Here is a 23,434-nt window from a genome sequence, read left to right on the forward strand (position 1 = left end):
TGGCTGTTGCATCACTGTGGCAAAGCTACCGCGCATGTGTGTGTGTGTGTGTGTGTGTGTGTGTGTGTGTGTGTGTGTGTGAGGATCAGTTTCCCCAGCTGTAACCACATCAGCTTTAAACACAGCTAAATGCCCCCTCCATTAGCCCAGAAGCCATTAGCTCACCACTGACCACAAACCCTGCCCGACTCTCCTCTACACCTTTATTCTGACCTTCCCAGAAAAGAAGACACCAGAAGATGAAAGAGAGAAAAAGGAGGAAGGGCGAGGGAACAAAGACCTGAACACGAGGATCAAATTGCTGTATATGCACCCGAGTACATTGAAGAGTCTTTTTTAAGTAGTGGACCCAAGTTTAAAAGGCCACAGAAGAATAGAAAATACTCTTCAAGGCAAAGTGAATGTATTTTCGGCTGCATCTCTAAGGGCCAATTTGATCAATGTTGGTCTAAAAGTTTCTGCAAATGCAGTTTATTAAAACATGTAGAGCCCAAGACTTCGTACTTTTACATTTATTCAAATTATGCAAATATAACAAATCACATTTATGTAATTATCCTCTGCATGTGTCATGTTACTATTTTAGTCCAGTCGTGATTGAGTGATCACACCCCCGGTAGACATTTAGTTAAAGTTTAATTAGTTGAGCGTGTACTTGCATATATATGTATATCTCTAAATATATGTACCTTTTCAAAGTACTTGATCTCGTACTCCAGGATGATGCCGTTGGGACGATCAGGCTCAGCCCAAGAAAGGGCGATGCTGCTCTTCTCCGTGTGACCTTTCCTTATCACACTCACTGGGGAGGGGGCTGCACGCACACAGACACACACAAAGACACACACACAAAGATATAAAGATAAAGACATTTCAACACTAATTTGCTTGAAAAGTAATAAATCCAGCAGTTTGATATGATGCAACACCACAAAATGACATTAAATCTCATCATTAAGTTGCTCTGAGGTAGTTCGTCATCTGCACATAACCAAAAAAAGGTTTGGTGTTGAACTGTCCTGTCATGTTGTTGATAATTGATAATAAACTACAAGAGAAACTGTAACCTGTGTTTTTACCCACAGCCCAGAGGTGACACAGCTGGAAATCAGGGTTACATGACTACAGAGTCTGTAGAAGTAGTTGGATAAAAGTTTAGTGCTCTTATATCATTTGTTGGGGGAACAAACATCGTTCATCTGAACTTTTCACGTCTGCGTCACAGAACTTGTTGTGTTATTTATTCTCCTGAAGTCCTGAAGAAGCTCAGTTTGCGTGAGTTTGCATTAATCATCGACCCGTCCTGCTGTAACCTGAGCTATTGGCTCGTCTCTCAGAGGGACAGTTGGAGAGTCTCTGACACATAAAGAGCTTTTAACCAGGCAAAATGCTCCCTCAGGCAACATCCTTACAGTGTGTGTGTGTGTGTGTGTGTGTGTGTGTGTGTGTGTGTGTGTGTGTGTGTGTGTGTGTGTGTGTGTGCTAAACACCGTTTAGGTTTCAATAGCCTCAGCAGAACTCCACAGGGAATAAATCATCGCTACAAACACAGTAACTGTATCCTGAGTGGATGGTCGCACAGAAGTGTTATCTGCAACATCTTAAAAGCCTGAAACCAGAGACCCAATCTCTCTTTCTCTCACACACACACACAGACACACACACACAGACACACACACACTGCTTAAATGGTAAAAAGGCTGCGATGTGATGATGAGAGCGAGCGCCCTGTTTCCCAGCAGCTTAATGGGTAACAATGCACCAACATCTAAGTTTAAATCCTCCAAAAGTAGAAGCTGTTTGCTCTGCTACACTTAATCAAAAGTTCTGAATAGACAGACTCCTATGAGGGCGTACGGAGTGTAAAGCCGTCTCTAATACATGAACTTATTATTTTGGGTTATATGAATAAACTTGATGTGATAGAATATCTTTGAACTAAATCTGCTTTCCATTAAATTGTACAGTGTGAATGCCCAAAGCTGAGGCCTGTACTCTGAGGTAAATTCAACATAACCAGGATGTCTTTTGGTTATTTTATTACGTTAATACTGAGTGAGTAGTTTTGATGAGCAAACTATTCTCCACTGATCTGATTGGTTAGTATTGATCTGATCCACTGATCTTAACTGGCAGCAGCGCAGGGTCAGAGGTGAAGCAGCTTTATAACACAGGAAACCAAGAGTTAACCTGAAGTGAAACTCAATCCTGCTTCAAGGCACAAGTCCCTGACGTCTTTCAAGTGTTTGTTTTGTATGATCCACAGTCAAAATAACCATTTTATTCAGTTAACAGCAAGAAAACTGAACAAAGTAAATCAGCAAATCATTTTCTTTTCATTTCGAATGAGAGACTCCTAAAGCGGCTAAAGTTACATATTGTATTGATCAGTGTGGTATAACTGTTTTAATAACTGATAAAGTCATCATCTTCCTTCTTGCTGTTCCTTTCCAGCCTTCACCCTCTCTTCTTTCCACACCACAGACGCAACACGTCCATACACAACACCCGAAGGCAACAGAGGCGTCCTTCACATTCGCTAAACAATGCGACGCCTTTTAGTGCCACGACTCAGCCGCCGAGACTAAAACAAACAAGACTTCTCTACGATCTGACAGATCTGAGATGCGCCGATGCCGAGAGAGAGCGGGAGGTGGCGGAGGAGAGGGGAAGGGGTGCTGAAGGATGGGGGGTTGAAGAAAAGTGGGTGGTTTGACAAAAATGGGAAAAAGTGAGAGACGAGAGAGCAGCAACACTTTCACATTAGCGACGGGGACGACGGTGGAATCACAGTAACTCGTTTAAACACTTCCAGTAGGTGTTGGATCTGCTAATGAGCACCTACAGTGCGACAACACCGAGCACAAATGAACACAAACTCCTGATGTTTTTCGCCGTAATTAACGTCCCTGCGGCCATTTTCCCCATTTCGTCACTCAACCTGCAGCTGTGACACCGTTTTTCCATTTCACAAAGAGAGGGGTCACAAGCGGTCGTGGAAGTGATTGGGCGGCGGACGTGTGCGGCCCTGGCTTCAGATAAAAGCAGTGTTATCGCCGTGTAGAACATAAGCTTCTCAGACCACTATCTGTCTGAAGCATCACCAAAATCAATAGGCGCCTTCAACTATCTGCTTTTTTCATCCTCTAACTACCCTCGGAGAATGACAGGGAGATGGACGCGGAGACGGAATGAAAGAGAGACACTGTCGGTGGCAGCAAGAGAGAGAGAAAGAGAGAGAGAAATGGCTTTATTAGGATTGTAAAGTACCAGAGCTGCTCCCATTTCTTTCCTCTGCAAATTAACATCCCACCTACCGACTCTATTAGTGTTACATATTCTATTACATTACATGTGAGTTGCCTTCCTACAAGAGAAGGATAACAGAGAATTTTGAAAGTTCAGAGCATCAGCTCGGCCTCTGGGATTCGGATTCTGACTAAAGCTGCTCTCAGACATGCGCTGAACTCCGGATATTCCCCTGAAATTATCTGGAGGGGCTGTCGGTGAGAGCTTGAACTGTCCGAGTCAGTTGCTCTAGACATTTTCCTACCAGTCCCCCCCCCCCCTTGGTAAAATCTGCAGAGAATGTTCAAGTTCCTTTTGATGGATTTCCAGGACTGTTGTTCGTCAACATGTTCAAAATATAAGACGCCACCTGAGCCCAAAAACAGGACGTCTACCTCCTGCGCCTTCATGTGACCAGATTCTCCACAACCCACTCTCTCTCTGATCAGTCTTCCTCCTCTGCCATTATAAGTTCAGTCCAGGCTCTAATTCCTTTATACGTCCTCTGCGCCTTTAAGAGCGCCAGGCTGTGCACTTTACCGCCCACAAGCACGAGGTAATGCATCATGATTCATTTAATTAATGGCAAAAAAGCAACGTATGGGAGCATTTAGCATTCCGGTAGCACGCAGCGCTCCCACACTGTGAGGAGCACGAGAAACAAATGACCAGAAATACACAGATTATAGAGTTTATACCACAGAAAATTAATGAATGCATACACACACACACACACACACACACACACACACACACACACACACACACACACACACACACACACACACAACACACACACACACACACACACACACACACACACACACACCATATATATATATATATATATACATACACACACACAGCTTGGACTCGCATGTTATGTGATTAATGACCATTAAAAGCCAATTGAAGCTTTCATATAGAACATGAGCAAACACAATGTAACTGAGATGCTGGTTTGAGGATTAACTTCAGTTTCTTTCTACCTCATGAAAAATATATATGATCGTGTGAAAGGCAACATCAAAGCAGTGGAATTAACTTAAAACTGTTCATCTGTTTGCAAGCAGTGAATCTCTCCCTCTCTCTCTCCATCTCACCTTCCCTTACTTTATCACCCACCCTCCATCGTTTCTCCTCCCTCTACCTCGCTGTTCTTCCTCTCCCCTCCTCCTCCTCCTCGCCTCTTTTCCTTTCACCTCTCCGCCTCATGATTACCAACACTTTATTATTCAGCAGGGCTTCACAGGGACACCGTGAAATCAACTTTTTTCACGGATCCCTTATCAAGTGTGACACTTCCCACACATCAAACGGCGGATTCTTCCCGACTCTCTCTCTCTCTCTCTCCGTCTCCGTCTCTCCTCGTCTCCCTGTTGCCCCCTCGTCTCTCTGTGCTTTTGTTTCAGTATCTCGTTTTATTTTTTATTTTGTTTGTGCCTTTTTCACCGTGACGAGCAGAAGCACGGTCATTAAACACAGTCACATCCCAGCACAACAAGAAAAAAGGCAAAAACACAGGAGCTTTCATCATCTGCAGTACAGAGGGTAAAGCTGGATCAGACGATGCTCATCACAGTAATTATGGCTCCGGGATTATTGATCTCATTACAAACATGCATGACCTTCAGTGGTTTTCAACGTGCTGCAGTAAACACAACATGACGAGAGAAACATTGACCGTGATCAAAAGTTAGATTAAGTAAATTTGGTCTTTTTTAGTGCCACATTACATAAACAGTGGTTAGCTAATGTTGCATAAGGAATCGAAAGCTCGGGGTCTTTAAAACACTTGAAATTCAACCCTTGCACCGTTCGTCAGGATCAGTAGCGACGAGCAAAGCGAAGATTCTTCGAGGCCTCAAAGAAATAAAACAGCAAATATTCGGCAACGATGCAGATAACCCATTTTCTCCTCTGACTCATTGGAGGAGACAAATTCTTAATGTCATGGTTTGGTGCATTGATGGGTCTGATAAAAACACAATTTTGTATCATTGTTCTTTCAGCTGTTTTTGTTTTAATGCATTGCTGAGTTTAAACTGGCTTTTCTATGATTTGCAAACATTGCACTTGCGATTTATTTTGTGAACCAACTTGTAACTCAGGTTTCAAAAGGATTAGAATTAAAGTTTATCATCATTATTGTTATTATCATCAATATATAAAGATAACACTTCTTTCTTAATCCTGTTTATAATTGGATGCGAGTAAGTTTTATGGAAATCTTCAGCGCAGGTTAGAGATCGACAGTCTACGAGTTTTAATTCCTTGATGGGGATCTAATTAACTGAATGCACTTATCTGAACACAGGATTTAACACTGGAATTTGATTAATATGAAAACCTTATACATTAGTATAAATGTATAAATCATGTGTGATATGATTTATTGAATACAACAGCTGTTGCCTCTGCTAAAACCCTGTGAATCTTCCAATGGCTTCTGTTTATTACGCTGTAATCTTTCACTGAACTGAAGCGTCAGTTTCCATCATGTCCTATTTGTTTGGCGGCGCCTGGAAATTGCTCGACAATTTACTGCAAGATCTCCATCCTCATATTATTATAATAACCATTTGTCCAGACTGAAAATCTATGATGTGCTCTATTCTGCGCATTGATTGCATGTGTGTGCACCAAAGAGGATGGACAGCTGCTATTCCTGAGTTTACACTTTTACTCTTTTATGCTCAAAAGCATTTCATCCGATATATTCCTACGTTATAATCAAATGAAGCAGCTTTACGGTCAAAACTTTGTTAATCCGGTTTTGATCCATCGATCTGGAGCTTGTCTTGATTTTTGCACACTGTGCCATCGACTGCTCTCCACAGCACGAACACCTCCGAGCACCGCCGGCACCACGTCCATGCCAAAGAGCAGCACTTCCCATCAGCCTGCGACTCTGCCAGCCATGTGTAATCTTTCCTAATCCCTAATCTGCCCCTGGTCCACTGACTGGCTAACTTTAATCCAACTCCAATAAATTGAATGCGAGTTGTGTAGTCTGGTGTAATCCACTCAGTCTGCTGACAGCCACAGTGACAACACAATTAAAGGACAGTCGCCGCAGAACCGGCAGACAACCATCTGCCTCCGTCTCCTGCGCACGCTGCACACGGCCTATTCCTCCTTCGACTGCTTCCTATTGAATTGCAGTGAACCGTGTGTCTCCCTCCAGATGGAAACCGAGCGGAGGAGCGCATTCATCTCACATTTCTCTCATTTCATTACAAGCATATAAAAATGAAACTACACGAGCTCATACCTCCCGTAAACATAAAAATGGTTTCCCAAAGCAGATATGAACCGTAATGTCCATTTAAAGGGAAGCTAACAAAGCATAAGATATTCACAGATACGAGGCGCAGTGGGACTCTTTCATCGTCCAATTTTCAGGGGGCGCGTGGTTTAGTGCCTTGCTCAAGCGTAACTCATCATTCCTCTAACTGTTTTTTCGAGGTGTTCTGGGATCGCGTGGGATAATTTTATTTCCTGCAGAACACAAAAATGACGACAGGTGAACTTTTTCTTTTCATTCATTGTTGATAGGAAAGGAAATTACTACTTTCCTGCCTGAAAAAACTGACACGTAAACTCTCACTGTCAGATTCATCAAGCGGAATAACACCTGCTGCCACACGAGACGCCCGCTATGCACCAGCCTGGAAATCAAGAGCTTTCATTATGACACGCACGCCGCAAATCTCGTTGATGAAGTGTGCAGAACTAACTGAAGGGAACAAGCGGCTTTTTTTCCAGTGACATCTCCGAATGCAAAGGCAAAAACAAAAAAAGGAGCTTTTTTCACTGTGGAACTGTTCCCTCAGTCTCTGCAGGGATGGAGCGCGAGTGAAACTTCACACAGCGACAGACTTGTTGGACAAATAAAGTGACAATTCCGTCATCTGGTGTCTTTAATATCAAACGCGGATTTTCTGGTATATTCCAAAGTGCAGGTACGTCTGTGGCAGTTTCAGTGAGAAGGGGAGAAACTAAACATCCTGACAAAGTGATGATTCCTATTTGGAGGAGGCAGCTGTGACAGTACAGCTGTGGCGCTGAAAAAAAGACAAAGCTCATATCGACGCCTGTGACAGATCTGGTGCAACATACCTGCCTGATTGGTCGTCACGTTCAGTGACACATACTGCTTCGCGTGGTCCTTGGCCAGCTCCGACACCCCGTTGACGGCCTCCAGCAGGAAGCTGTAGTTGGTGTGCGACTGCAGGTCGGCCACCATCACCGAGGTGTTGGACAGGCCGACGCGACGCGGCAGGAACCGCACGTTGGCGCCGCATTCCTCCAGGCCCCGTCCGTCTGGCAGGACCTGTTGGCACAGGATGTTGTAGCGCACGTCCTTCCTGCCGCCCGTCTCCATGGGAACAGACCACTCCAGGAAGACGCTGGTCTCGTTGACGTTGGAGATGGCGTTGCGTGGAGCAGAAGGAGGGCCTGAGAAGCAGGAAGACAAACGCGTGGTGGTATCACACAACAGCATCTTGGTGAATCTGATGACGATTAATAAAAAAGGTATTAAATCCTCACGCGTGCAGGCCATGTTGGGAGGGTCAGAGTCGATCTTGTAGTATCCGTCCTCGCAGCTGCAGGCGGTGGCGCCCGTCTGCCGGGCCACGCTGTGCGGCGGACATTTACTGCAGGCCGCCGACTCCAGCAGCGAGCGGTAAAACCCCATCTTGCACACTGTAAGAGAAGGGGAGGAGGGCACAGAGGCCGTGGGGAGTTTGGAGTTGGATAAAGAAGAGATGATGAGAGGAGACGCACAAACAGGAAGGAGAAGGGGGTCATGGGGAGAGAGAGGTGAAAAGAAAAAGAGGGGGAGAGAAAAAGCAGGACAACGTGGTAAGTTCCTTAAAAAAAAAAAAGGAGGTCAGCAGAACAGTGGTAGAAAATGTTCCCTGGGTGGCTCAGTTTGTTTTCAAGTTACTCATCAGAGACGTTGTAGTTGAAATTAAAACCTACTTTTTGTTGCACATTTGTATTTTTTACATTTCTTTTGAAGTCTGATTTCCTCTTATATTCCTCTCGGGATTATTTCTTTTATCCAACCAGCACAACCCTGCTCTCTCCGTCATGTTTCTTTATCTTAGCCGAAAAAAAAGAGAAAAACCTTCTTTATGTCTCCTGTTGTGGGACTTTCCGTCTTATTCAAAGTCAAGTCTTCAGTTCACTGATCTGAGACCAGCACCTGATTAAGAGTTTTTCCACTCGGCATCTGCTGCACAACGTTGTCCCCGCCGAGCCCCCGTATGCATGTGCGACATATACAAACAAATACGACAAGCAGAGAAACAGACATAATCTCTCCGCCCACACGAGCGCACTCAGACGGCTAATCTAAGTGGGGCAGGTAGACAGGCGGGTGACTCACTCCGAATGTTAACACACAGGAATACATCAACAACCTCTTGGTCGCCATGGCTGCGCCCCCAAGCCAACCAATCACCCGCTTATCGCGGCATCATTTTCCTCCAGCAGACAGATAGAACCAGTCACACACAATGGGGGATGAAATACTAATGGGATATTGGACGCTTTGATAAGCGGGGTTCCGTAGATTACTGTGTCCGAAGATATTGTCTTATAAATGACACATTTTGTGTTCACGTATTGCTAAGGAGAGGAGAGGAGAGGAATAATGGACGAGAGGAGAACAGAGGGGGGAGAAGAATGGGACAAAAGGGAGGAGATGTGCTTCGTCTGAGTTTGTCCTCAAAAGGATTCAAGGTTTGACGCTTGGTTGTGTTCGTCCGATTGTTTGTGGCGAAGCCCAATCAGACGGAGACGGTGATTAAGAAGCACATAATTAAACTTCAGGTAAGAGGACAGGGGGGATAAAGAACAAGAAAAGGAAGGAAATACGAGAAGGTGCAGACGATAAGAAGAAGAGGGAACGGTGGGGAGAGGAGAAAAGGATGGAGAAAGCAAAGTTTACGAGGGGGGGATGGGGAGATACGGCGAAACAAAGGAGGAGTGGAAGATTTGTGTGTGTGTGTGTGTGTTTCGGGCGTTAGGCGGCGGTGGCTCTGATTCACCTTGACGGAACCTTGGCCCGTTGTCATGGAACATTAGGCCTGAAAAATTTCTCCCTCTGCCTGGGATCGCTCAGAGTCTCATCTCCTCTTCACACACAAACACACACACACACACACACACACACACACACACACACACACACACACACACACACACACACACACACACACACACACAGGAGGAAGCCTTTCATAACTGTGTTTGTCATGTAGGATGCCACACATACACTACAGTATCCTAATTATGAGCCGAGACTCAAGACACCGCTTCTGAGACGTGTGTTGACCTGGCCTAGTTTTGACTGAGCAGACACGATGACATGAGTCATGCTCCACAGAGCACACACGCTAACGTTTGCCTTCAGGGATCATTTTATTCAGACGTGACAAGATTGCATAATTATTTATTTATTTACTTTAAGGGGGGGGGGAATAGGGGTTTTCTACCTATTGTACTGACGGTTTCTTGTTAGCACTGTAACATGTGGGTTTCAGCTTCCAGGGCAGTGGGACACACCTGATCCTAACCCACACTCACACTCATGGTTACACACAGATTTATTATCGTGGTCTGGTGTCTCGTCTCCTTGACTCCATCCTCCAAACCCCCCACGGCCAAATCCATAAAAATGTGAAGGCAGCTCATTTCACATAGACAGACACAAAGACACACGCACACGCACACACACACACTGAAGTATATTGGAGTCGAGAAGCAAGAAAAAAATTGTGGCGATGAAAATGTTTGGTTTATTAAAAATGGCAAACAGTACGTTCAGATATCAACCCTATGATTACTTTTATTTATTTATTTATTTATATTTGCATTTGTTGCTTAGCTTTGTCTTGTCAAACCTATTTACTTTCTATTTGCCGTAAACGAGCGAGCCACATACACACAAGCATAGTCAGAGATTTACTGATCATGTGGTGATAAAGATGAGATGTAAATTAAAAGTAATGCATGGAAATGTCATTCGTCTGGAAGTTGCAAATGATCATGAGAAACGATATAAAGATTTGCAATTAAAATGTGCAAATTGCTGTGAACGATTTTTTTCCGATTGCATGCTACTTTAATGAAATTCAATCTAAGTTGACTAATAACCACTGACCGAGTAGATGCTTAGGTATTTACTATCATTATTCTAGCCCATTTCCAATTAGGGTAAATAGATTAACCCGTGCTCAACATGTGCGGGAATTAACCACACGCGTGTTCTATTAAACATGACGTGGCAGCACGAGTGTAAATGACCATCACGTTGCATTTTTTACATTTTTTTAGCTCGGCTACATATCCAAGGATTCACCACACGCATGGGAAAGGGAACCTGAAGGTCACAGCAGTCATCGGAAAGATGAAACTGGGGTGAAGTGATTAAAATGCCACAGAGTGTAAATTAGCGCACGTTCAGTGTGGAATCGACGAGCAAACCACAGCTGAAGGGCGGCTTGAAAGCGTGAAGAGAGAAAAACCATGCATGTTGACTGAATGTCATTTAAATGCCACCTGGATTATTACACGTCACTAAATGATTATTGCTTTTACTTCAACTGTGCATCTTGTTCATTATCACAGTGAAATGAAGGTTTTTAATCCAAAAGACAATCCCATGCATTCTTACAACTCAACCAATGGCAGTGAAGTATATGAACATCAACATACACAAGAAGGAAAATAGATGTTTATTTCCAAAGTCTTTCAAATGGAACATAGACCCTTTTCTTTGTAGCTGCGATTGTTATCCACGTACTAAAAATATGTTAGTGTAATTAACTTTGTTATTGGTTCTATTTCCATATACTCGTATTCCTCATTAGGACGCTTGTATCTCATATCTTCTACCTGCTGTGTAGGTTTTTTTGGTTTGTTGTAGAAGCTGTTCCATAAATTGCCCCCAGTGGGATTATACAGGTTGTTGGAATTAAACAAGATATTTTTTGTTGTATAAAGAGTCTCATTTGGCTGCAGCAGCCTCCTCCACGTTAGTTTATGGCACATGGTCAAGATGGCAGCCAACGTATTAGGGATAGTTTGACTTCATTTATGGAGAGTGGGAGGAAGTAGAGACGCATTGTTCATCTTTGCATTCAGTCTAACTAGTACACAACTTTAAGAACCATAAATAAGTATACAAGTCATTTGTTAAACTTCATAAAGTGACGCAGGTGGTGAGATCCATTGATGAGACGCCTTAATCTTTTAATTGTCTTGAAGGGACACACACACACACACCTGGTTTCACAGACACACAACACACGTCTGTGGTGAGATTAGTTATGGTCATGGCTGTTGACTGAAATGCTTCATTCCTTATTGTGAATGCAACCTGAGTCGACGGTGTTGGTGGTATTAGCATGTGTGTGTGTGTGTGTGTTGCCCTTGAGCAAGCTGTCTTTCTGATGCCACGCAGCTCTTAAAGCACAACACAAAGGGTAAAAGGTAATTAATATGCAGTACGCACTAATGTGCCTGTGTGCAGTCGTGTGTGTGTGTGTGTCTGTTTGTGTGCGAGGTTAATACGTAATTAATATGCATCACACACTTGCATCCTAGGCAATTAAAGATCCAGCGGTGTCTGCTGATGCTTCTTAACGAGCATCCTCTTTAATTGGAAGCATTTCACTGTAAACATGTTGATTTATATGACTGGTGATCGTTTGGTGGGATTAAAGGGACGAGAGCGATTAAAGCTGAGGGAGGGAGTCAGACTTGAAGGAGGGCGTGAAGATCACATATTCTGTATCAACCAAACTGGGTTTTAATTAATATCTATAGGTACAGAGACTCTATGGGTCCAAATATTAACATATTTCTATTGACACATAATAAGATATGACACATTCATTAAATCTATAGGATCATGGGTCAATTATCACGTGACATTCTGACACAGTGGGAAACCTCTTCAGAAAGTGAGAACTGTGCTTAGTCGACCAGCTGATGTGTAAATCCTGCTTTAAGTTGCAGATGCTAAAACTAGAAAATATGACAGAACAGAAAGTTTAACTTATGTTGGAAAACCACAACGTAAAAAAATACTAAATTTGAAGTAAAATTCATGCTTTTAAAGTGCAGAAAAAGGACAAATTTACTTATTAAATACATTAATCAAGCATTATTACCTCTGACAAGGAGGTTATGTTGTCATCTGTGTTTGTTTGTGAGTTGGCAGGATTATGCAAAAACTAATTGACGGCATTACCTTCAAACTTGGTGGAAGGATGCAGTGTGGGTCAGGGAAGAAACTCTATTTTGGTGCGGCTCCAGAGGAGTCTAGATTTCTTTTCCTCATTTTCTTTAACATTGCGAAATAGTTTTTTTTTTTGTGACATTTTTACTGATTTCCCATAAATCTTTATAAAAAATCTCAGGGACATTTAGCGGCTGGATCTCTATGAGTTTGTGCAATTTGGTGCAGTCTGAATTCAAGGGGAGTGTCGGACCTTCACCTAAAGGAATGCGCTCTACTGAGTATCATTCTTATTATAACTACAGTTATTTTCCACGACAGAGCCAAACACGACATCACAATTTATACGAAAGAAGAGCACAAAAAGTTCATATCCTACAAGGTTTTCTGCACGTAACATCCACGTATGTTATATATCCTGTCACTCTTCCACCCGTACACACATCCAGCCCGATTGACATAAAAGTAAACTTTGACAGAAGAAACACAAAAAAATGGTGCTTATGTTGTTAAAAGATACTATTGTGAACCAATAAACCAGTCAAGGAAACAGTAAATATCCTGTTCCTGTATTTGTCCCACAGCGAGCAACAGGCCTGAGCAACATAAACACAGTGTGTGTGTGTGTGTGTGTGTGTGTGTGTGTGCACGCGCATGTGTGTGGTGGGGCTTCATACCTCCATGTATTATTTCTTTGTATCACTGTGTTTGCCTCTGCCTGTGTATGCGCTGATGCGTGCTCATATTTGTGTACGCCTGTGTGTGAACACAAACAAAAGTCTGATGATAATAACATAATAATATACAATCGAGTCAATGGGGTTTTCCTGTCTGCCGGAGGACAGAGGGGCTCATTGTTGAGCAGCCATTAATTCTCACAATCAGAGCAAGAGCAGAAACCAAAAAGGTCAAGAAGGTCATGACAGCGGTTCCTCATAAACCAATTTATTGGACTGGTGGAAGTCTGCAGGGGACCACTCCACATTAACAACACATCCTAATGAGAACTCAAGTGTCACGATACGCTGACCATGTGTGCTGGGAAAAAACACAACGACGTGAATAACCACGACACCAGGCTACGTATTCAATCACCGTTTCAGCATTTGGAAAACGCTCGACAGTTGCCAACAAAAATTGCGCGCATACACAAATTTGGGGAACAAGGGTCAGGATCCCAGTGGCGTTTAAATTCCCCCGGAGACGTGAGATCTTATAGGAGGAGGAGGAGGAGACGTGAAGTGGTTGTTCATGAAATTCGTTATGGATCCGATGACATTTCTTCTGGCCCTTTAAAATGCAAGCGCGCAGAACGTTTATGCGTCTGTGTGCACATTCGTTTACGTCTAGAAACATGTTTGCAGAAGCCAAAGCCACGATTGTACCAGTTTAAATTACCCAGATGGGAGCTAATACATTTCAATATATGCACTTTGATTCCATTCCCAGAAATAATATTAAAATGTTTGCAGGTTTGGCATCAGTGTTGTTTTTCATTACATGTGTCGCTAAGATAAAGTCCCCTCTACAATGACTGGTGTTCAAATCCTCCCAAAGCAAAGTCCCTAAATGTCAAAGTTTATCTTTGTATAATTACAGCCAATGCAAAAATATATTTAGTTTTTTAATCTAAAATGAAATATGTGCCATTGAGGGCTAGAAAATATGTATAATGCATTTACAGTATGTGCAGCTTTGCTCATCTTAGTATCCGTGGGATTAGAGGCAGCACTGAGATAAGAAAGATTCAGCTCTGATCTCACTGCATTTTACTACCGAGCTTTTTTTAGGCGAGCACATGAGATAAAAGACTCGTTAATATTTCCCTGCTGTACAACTGTAATTGTTTTGTACACTGTGTCGTACGGGACACTCATCACCAGACCCACATGCATGAGAAGTGACCAGAACTACCAGTCTGACCAGTAGCTACAAGCCGCCACTGACGGGGCCACAAGAGACGACCAGGCTTTCATAGAAAGGAGCCGCCTCTGCTGAAGGAAACATTTTATGAATATTTCACCAGCTACAAGGTTTTGTGCGTCTGTGTGTGTGTGTGTCCTTGTTTCCCTGTAAGGACATTGTAGCAGCGTCCCACTTCTTCAAACAGGGGTGTCTGGTTTTACACTTGGTTTTAAGGTCAGATTTAAGTTCTGCGTAAGGCAATAAAAGGGATAATTAATCTAGTTTTGATGGTTAAGGCTGGACCCTGACCACTGAGGTCGCGGTCCTCACAAGGATAGAGAAATATCACGTGACTGTGTGTGCACATTAGCAGCGAGAAGGGTAAAATGGAGGGAGCACTTCGGGGGAAAGTCAGTTTACCCAACAAGCACTCAGGAAGCACTTTAGTTGTCATGACAGCATCACCACGTTGCGATGATGGGGTGATGGAGAGGGGGAGGAGAGAAAGATGCAGGGAGGGAGAGAGCAGAGTGAGAGGGGGGGAGAGAAAGATGCAGGAAGGGAGGGAGAGAGTGGAGTGAGGGGGGTAGGGAGAGCCGTTTCCAATTGAACAAGATCTGAAAAGATGAATGGATAAATCCAGTCGATTCATATTTCAGGAGATGATGGAACCCAGGCTTCCTGCCACTCGCAGGTTTCTGAGCCATCGTTCACCAAACTGTTCGTCTCCGGAGCGATTCAGAGGTGACAGATCTTCTAGGTTTGTACGGGGAACTAAAAACTGATATGGTAAAATGACATTAAAACGGATACAGGGGGGAAAATATATCTGAAAATGGTGAAAGTTTTCAATTCAATTAAGGAGCATGCAGGACTACTATTTTAAAGATAACACTCATTTTTAATATAAACTTTGCACTAAAAAATGTTTTGAATTTGTTCAATGTGCCGTCTCCATGACACAGAAAGTTAAAAGTGACCTTTTTACTTGCACCTTTGTAAAATCTTTGCTCTGTGTTCATTTATTCTTTAATACGAAACACAGAAACTGAGTCGGCTGATTATGCTGAAAGTTAAGTAATTGGAAAAAAGTTTCTCTTCCTTTTACGTGTAGTGAGAATTTTGTTAGTGAAATCAGAAAAACTATATCTCTAAACTTGTAGATAAACATTTTAGATTTTCTTTTGCTTTTGAATATGTAACAGGATGATTTCTCCTATTTATGTCTAACAACAATGAGCCAATTCAATAAATAACTAAAGTAAACTATGGCCTTGTTGACACTACTGCCGATATATCTGTTTATAAAATAATCTATGTCCCTGCGACTTTCATGTAATAAACCATCTCCATCCAGATGAGAAGACCATGTGTTGCACACGTCCACATCAGAGTGGACATGCAGGGTGTAAATTGATAAACTAGTGAACGAAGGAAGAGACCACAGTGGTGTTAAAACTCAGATCCTTATCAGCACACGTGGGCGATCATATCAAGTCGACAGATGCCAGCGTGATCATCTGTTCCTCTCTGCGTTACGCAAGCGACTGTAATACCCTCCTCGGAGAGAACCAGCGACCACAAGGCCCGCGCTGCGAGTGTGAGCCGCTCGCTCTCTATCCCAGAATTCCCCGGAGGCAGAAGGCGGAGAGAGCTTCCTCCCATTACTACGCCAGTGAGTCAGTTCCTGATGGCAGCGCCGCCACCGTGACCAGATCGAGTTTGACATATGCCGCAGTGACGTCTGACAGGCAGGCAAACACAGCGGAGCATCAGGGGAGCGCTGGCACCGAAACAAAGTATTGTCAAGGGGGGGAACCCAGCTCTTCCCACGACACACTTAGACGACTCTCGCTGAATGAATGAAGAGCTCTGTGATTTTATTATTCCACAATCGAGCAGCACTTTATCAGCCCAAGCTTCTCGACACAAACAGGCGTCCTAATTTTCATTTGTACTCTTCTGTCATTCTTTCCTTTCTTCTCTTACCCTCCCCCCCAGCCTCCCATCTTCTCGCCCCCCGACTTTGCTGCCCATCTTTTACCTCCAAGTCTTTTTTCTCTTGTCATGTCTTTTGTCTGAATCCTCCCTGAAAGCTGTCAGTCTCCACATTCCACTCAGCCTTTATACCAATTTCCCAACATGGCGTTCAGCTCTTATCCTGTCATTCCAACATCCAATTTCGCTCTTATTTCATTATTCAGACGCTGAATGCAGCCCTTTATTCCATTATTCCATCATTGCAGAATGTCACTTAGCTCTTTTACTGTCATTACAGCGTTTCACTCGGCTCGTGTCATTATTCCGACGTTCGAGGAACAGTTTCCACAACTCATACGCCCTGATTCCATTAAAGAAACACTTCCGCCCTCGTTCCACGAATACAACCTTGACTTTGCATTCAACGACTTTGTCGTGAAGTGTATTTACACGAACATAAATATTCTGTCTGTGACGGACGAATCCTGTTTGTGTTTTCACGTCACCTGGTTCCTCTTGAGCGCCACCTACATCTCCCCAGGGGCCTTAGCAACGGGCGGTGAGCATCGTTCATTCCAGAGGTCGTGTGCTCCATGTGGAGCTTGGTACATTAAATATTAAAATGCCTCTCTGCCATGTGGACTATTTCTGTATCCATTTATTATTATCTGTAATTTTATCATTATCATCATCATTATTAGCTCTTTTTCAAAGCTCCTTTGTTTGTATTGAGTAGTAATACAAAGCACTCTACTGAGTTCTATCCTCCTTAAAATATAAAATTGAAACCTCGTTCCTCATGCTTCAGACTAAACGTCATTTACTGGGTCTCTCATCCCTCCCCCTCAACTCTTCCACACACCCAACACTCAACTCAAACATTATTTCACTGCCTCCATTCAGCCATTATCCCTCCATTCCTCCAAGTGTCCATTCAGCCTCAGTCACATCTGCGAGGCTGAACTCAATCTACTACCCCCTCTTCCTCCCCGTCTCGCTCTCCATCCATCTGCCCACTTCTGTCCTCCGTTATCCTCCCTCTATCGCCATCGCCCCTGAAACAACACTCATCCATCTCGGTGTCTCCCCGGCCCCACATCCCGTAGTGTGAAATCTCCAATTTATCTTGTGTCGCCGTGTTTAGCCATCAATTCTCCTCTCTGTACTCCCTCCATCCTCCCGTCTATCTGTTCATCCATCTCCCCCTCTTCAGTCTTGCTGGACTGACGGTGCTGCGGGCGATCGCCAATTATCCCTGCTGTAAAGTCTACATCTAACATAGTCCCATTCTGTTGCATCCTTAGATGTCATCTGACAATATTTTGTCTGGTTCAACAGGACAGCATCACTTTGGATGTAAATATATTGACTCTCCAGGCATCTTTAACCAGCTGGGCTGAGAAATGCAACAAAGAATTATAAGAAAAACCAAGGAATTAAAAAAAGAAACGAACAGAAAAGAGCTGTGAATAACTCTGAAGTCTTTTCTACAGTGCATTCCCTTGCACATGTTTCTATGCAGTTCTGTGGCTGAGGATTTTCCCTAAATCGAGATATACCTCTGAGAGACATGTGTGTAAGAGAAGGGGCTGGATTGTTGATTAAGAAAGAAAAAGGAGAGGAAAATGGAGTGAGAGGCGCTGGAAAAAGAGTGCAAAAGACAGGAGAGTGCTAATGTAGCCGACAGCGATGAAGACGAAGGGAAGGAGGAAGGGAGACCGAAGGACAATGGATGATAGGCAGTCGGGGAAAGATAAAATGAGAGATCGAGGGAGGAAAAAAAAAAAAAAACATGGTGGGAATAGAGAGAGGTATTGACAAAGAGACAAAGTAAAGGATGGAGACAATGAGAAAAAGAAGCGATGTGTGGATGAGATGGAAGAGCAGAAAGAGAGGGAGGAGAAAGACAAAGGAGGAGGAAGAGGTGTCCATAACGAGCGCTGTCCTACATTCACAAAGGCGGTTGTTAAATCATGCTCTACTAGGCAGCACATGCAGCCAATACAGGCAGGATCCACACAGACTTACACACACAAACACAAACACACACAGTACTATAATCTGACCTGCAACCCACTGATTCACGGTCCACAGTAAAACAAGAACGTTTAAATCATTTATTGAACAAGCAAATAAAATATTTTTACTAGAGCTCAACCGATATGGATTTATAGGGGCTGATATAAGGGAGTAAAAACTGACTCCGTTCTGAGCGACCCAATCACACGTGGACTGCGCCAAGTTCAGGTCTGAACGCACTCAATTGCGTCCGGAGGGCTTGTTGAGATCTAACGTTCGGAGGTGGTCTGGGAAGCGTGTGGCCACATTAGATACAATCTGTCTTCATAGCTGCACACGTTCATTCATTCATTCAGCCCCTCCAGATTCCACTTGGACACATCTGTAAACTCAGACTTGGTAAAAACATCATTTGGTCTTCGTGAACAAAGATGTTCATTTGCATTTAGAGCTAGAAGTGAGATCTGATCACGAGTGTTCACAGGAGAATCATTCAGGATGAAATTGAACGTCAGGTATGAACACACGAGACAACAAGAAATGTAATTGAGGCTTGACTTTAACAGTTTAACCATAAACTTTATTATAAATAGCATAATTATCTGCAAATTCTATCAAACAATCAATAAATCTCTAGTTATCACCAATTCTCTCCATTTTTAAACAGTTGTGTCCTTTTAAGAAACACGTTGACATTCACAGAGAAATAAATAAACCAATAACAAATAAACCACTACATTCAGGACAGGTTTTCCAATCCATCACAGCAGATGTGAAAAATCCCCCTCATCTAAAACCTCAGCCAGAAACCATCCCATATAAAAGACGCCGGTGAGCACACCACTCCTCGCACTGCGGCGTCCGGGGACTCTGCCAACGTCTCCAAACCCTGGAAATCCAACACTTCACACTCCAAGGTGAGCGACTGAAACGCACATGAAAAAGCTGTTTGCTGAGGCAGGGAGCACATATGGTTACAAAGCTGGGAGAGAGGAAGCCCTGCCATGTTTCTCTCTGTAGACGTTTTCAAAGGCTGTCACTTTAAACCCAGCTCATCTGCATATGAAACCGCAGGAAATAAAAGAATCATCCTGTAGCTTCATTAATTGCGAGGCGTTAAGCTCAACCCAGACAGCTCCCTCTTAAGTATGTTTACTTCATTTTGCCGTGCATGGGAGCATGATTAAAAAAATAAAAAAAATAAATCTATTTTACTGTGTTTATTCTGAACTGTTTGTGCAACAATTTGCATATCACACATCTTCATCTTCCTGGAATGCAAAACTACTCTGAATGTCATTCAAATTAAAATCAAGTCAAAGCTACGAAGCAGGAAATTTGTTCCGCTGCAGCAGGACGGCGAAAAGAGGACGTCAGACATATTGGACCATCAGCTTCTTGTAAGACATGATGGTCGGGTCAGATTCTATTCCAGTGTCATCACCCCTTTGTGAATAAGAACACAAAGGGCATGGTATATTCTGGCAGCATCTTTAAAGCTCAGTCTTCAGCGGCACAGACTGTGGTTGTTTTATTCATGTCTCATGGAACAATCTTTTAATCTTTGCTGCCGTCCACGCAGCAGCTCCATGCAGTAATAAACCACTTCTCTATTTCACGCTCAGCGAGTCTCTTTGACCACGTTGTCGGACAGTTTGTACACTTTGCACACAATAAAAGGGAAAACTTATAAATGGTGTTTACTGCATTTCATTGACTGAGTTTGATTTCATATTTTGAATCTGCACACACTTCTAAAACTATTTGCCCATCAGCATATTGCACAGCGTACAGCTGGTATTGAGCCATATAGCAAAGTATTGGACAAATAAATACATTTTACCAAATGATGGAATAATATGAAACAATACAATATCATATTTCTTCCTCCTGAGGCAGATTAACGGTTTCGAATTAAATGATGAGCCATCCAATAGTTGTTGTCAGAGGATCAATATCTGTAAACATTGGCATGAAAATCTTTGATAATTGCTGAATTATTCTGTCAGAACCAAAGTGATGGACGACCAATCAATCCACAACAACTGCCTTCACTAGTAATAAAATGAAAACTGCATCCTAAAACACTAAGAGAGATCTATGCATTGCCAGTAATGAGTAAAGCTGCATGTCCTGTAGCAACAGGTTTAAAAACTACATGCCTACATTGAACAAACCTCTAAAACTCTCTTGTTTTCTTTATGAAACTACGATGTAATTCTTGTGTTCTTCTGAATATTCTCCTACAGGCTCCAGCTGACCGGACTGGTCGGACCAGATTAGTCAAACAGCAGCAGTCAAGTCTGTAAAAGCATAATTAGCTGTGCTATAACTGGGCGGCGAGCTAATGAGCGGTAATCGCAGCATTAGCCAGATGTTCGCACATCTGTACTCTCGCACATGATCGTCCCTTTTGAGTACCACGTTCATCCAGTGGTCTCACGTCTGCGTGATATCCTCAAAAAGTATTTTCTGTCGATACAGAACAGACTGAGCTCAGGTATTAAACAGCAGAATGTGTTCTATCCTTGTCAGCAACAGATCTAACAGTCTCCTGCAGTCTGACTCCAGTCAGGCCAGTGGCAAACTGACAACTCTCTCCTAATGATCTCCCAACAGAGACGTCATGTCAAGTGAAGCAAACCCAGGGTTTGTTACAGGGAGTTTTTTTTACCATTTGTTTCTAACTAGTTCAGTGTCTGGTATAAACCTGCCTGTTTGGAACGGGCCGTTTTCTTGGTCTGTGCTGATGCTGGTTGCAGCTTTTCTTTCTGAAACTGTTAAAGTGACCTGCGGTAATTGAGCAGCGACAAGTAAAGACCGACTGCAGGACTCAGTCTGTAGAAGCTGGAAGCTGAAGAGCTCTTCAGTAAAGCTCAGTTTGCAGAAACTGGAGAATCAGTTGTCGATTTACGATGATGAGTCCTAGCCGCCGCTGCTACATAGGCGCTAAGTCCAAATCGCACCAAATTCCACACTGCACAACCATGGGCCCTTAACAACACACAGGCCAAGTGTGAAGCCAATAGGACGAACAGTTCCCAAGATACGAGAGCCACAGTCCGACAGACAGATTTCTGAAAGTATTAGATTGATGAACTGATGGTTTTGTTACAAGACGCAGTAGACTAGTTCCAAACAGAGAGAAATTACTGACCTAATGGAAACATTGTGAGATTAATTCAATAGAAATTTAAATGCTTTAGGTAAGTGCTCCCTGAATCCACCGTCACCGTGTACACAGATTTCTCTAATGTTCAAACCACTTTCCAATTATGTATCACGGAATAATACAGTTTATCTGGTGCATTAGTATTTCAGGCAGGGCCCCGTTTGACACGGTTTCAAGCCATAATACCTGTTTTAGTGTAGAAGGTGTATCGACGAGGGGGTTGCTCTGTGCTATGGAGTGGGTTTATATAATTCAGATTCCCTTCTCCATCTATTCTCCACACGCACACTCGCACAATCACACGAGAGACGAAACACTCCACAGCTACCAGGTAATCACACATTTCAATCTTCTGTACCATATAACTTCATGCTGCTACAATGACAGCTCTTTGGCTCCGTGTTTTTTTTTTTAAACCGAAATTCCACCACGCCACTCTGAGCTGCTGCGCAAGTACGTGTCTCGTATGGAAATCAGAAAATGGAGTAATTTAAAAGACAGCACAGAGGAGGACTGGAGAGGAGTGAAGGAGACAGAAACACAGAGAGAGAGGAAGAGAGGCCCCGTGGTGCCCGTGGAAATGGCAGTTAAGGTCGGCGGTGGGAATGTTTGGGCTCGAGTCGCGGCAGAACAGCGGCTGGATGAGAGCAGCAAAGTGCTGCGGGGCTCGGGGGAATACCCTGCACTAAGCTGGGGGAGAAACACACCCGCACACACACACACACTCAGAGTCGCACATGCACAACGAGAGAAACACTTTGGGTAAAAAGAATAAACAGATCCATGCACACACTCGAGCACACAATACTAAAAACAAACATGTGCATGAATATAAAAATAAACACAGGATGAGGACGGTGAAACAAAAGGAGGCGCACACATCAATGTGCGCCTTCACGAAAATAAACCGACAATGCAAACACTGGACAAGCGTATGAAAAGTCAAAAACAGCATATTTGAAAATACGAAATCAGATTTTTTTTTTTTCCACTTTTGCATGATCCTTTCCTCACCTTGACAGGATCCGCTGATTTCCTCAAACCCCGGCTGGCACACGCACTTCCCAATAGGCACCAGCCACTCTCCCTCCGTGCTGCAATGCATCCTGGGAGGCTCATATAAAGGCAGGGAGTTGTTAACGCAGCGGCCCACTACCTCCACCAGCTGCGAGGCCTCCGAGCCCGGGATGGTGTCGGGGAACTCGGCCAGACTCTTCACCAGAAACGGGCAGCGCTTGTAGAAAACCCGCACCGAGACCAGGGCGATGCAGGCGCCCAAATCCTGAAACGCCAGGTAGAAGCCTTTCCGCGTTAAAGGGCCTAAATCGCGCACTTCGGTGTTCAGCTTCATCACGCGGTCCCCCAGGTCGAGCTCTGTGAAGCTCTCGTCGGCTGCGATGGTGTCAATTTTGATGTATCTGCTTTCCTTCATCAGCCGGTCCTCCTCCTCAGTCATGCCCGTTCCGTCCCTCATCTCCCCCTCCTCCATTTCCTCCTCGTCCCCGTTGGTTTCGTAGTAATACATGTTGAAGGTCTCCTTGCAGGTTCCCACCCCACCGGGCAGGCTGTTGCAGTCCCTCAGGGTGAACTTGAGCTCGATGAAGACCCGCTGGGCGCCCTCGGTCAGGATCCAGTTGGTGTGCAGCCAGTTGTTCTGGTTCTGCTCCATCACCCGGCACACTTGGTAGGTGTGGATGGGGGCGTAGTCCTCGTCCACTTCGCCGATCTCCTCCCACTGAGGCAGAGAAGAGGAGGAGATTAATGGAGGAAGAGGAGGGAAACAGGGGGAGTATAAAACTCGGTTTATTGAT

At 43.7% G+C, this 23,434-nt stretch overlaps 1 protein-coding gene across 1 annotated transcript in view; it reads right to left on the bottom strand.

Annotated features, from left to right (window-relative positions):
- LOC118098039 (ephrin type-A receptor 5) overlaps positions 1 to 23,434 on the bottom strand; it is a 57,375-nt gene that overhangs the window by 20,938 nt on the left and 13,003 nt on the right. Inside the window, exons 3-6 of the mRNA XM_035141431.2 lie at positions 22,638 to 23,358; positions 7,843 to 7,998; positions 7,411 to 7,749; positions 690 to 814 (exon numbers count right to left, since the gene is read on the bottom strand). Of these exons, the coding sequence (XP_034997322.1) occupies positions 690 to 814; positions 7,411 to 7,749; positions 7,843 to 7,998; positions 22,638 to 23,358 (1,341 nt within the window). The remainder of the gene's footprint in view (positions 1 to 689; positions 815 to 7,410; positions 7,750 to 7,842; positions 7,999 to 22,637; positions 23,359 to 23,434) is intronic.

This window comes from Hippoglossus stenolepis, chromosome 18 (genome assembly GCF_022539355.2).
Source record: "Hippoglossus stenolepis isolate QCI-W04-F060 chromosome 18, HSTE1.2, whole genome shotgun sequence".
NCBI classification, from domain to species: Eukaryota; Metazoa; Chordata; class Actinopteri; order Pleuronectiformes; family Pleuronectidae; genus Hippoglossus; species Hippoglossus stenolepis.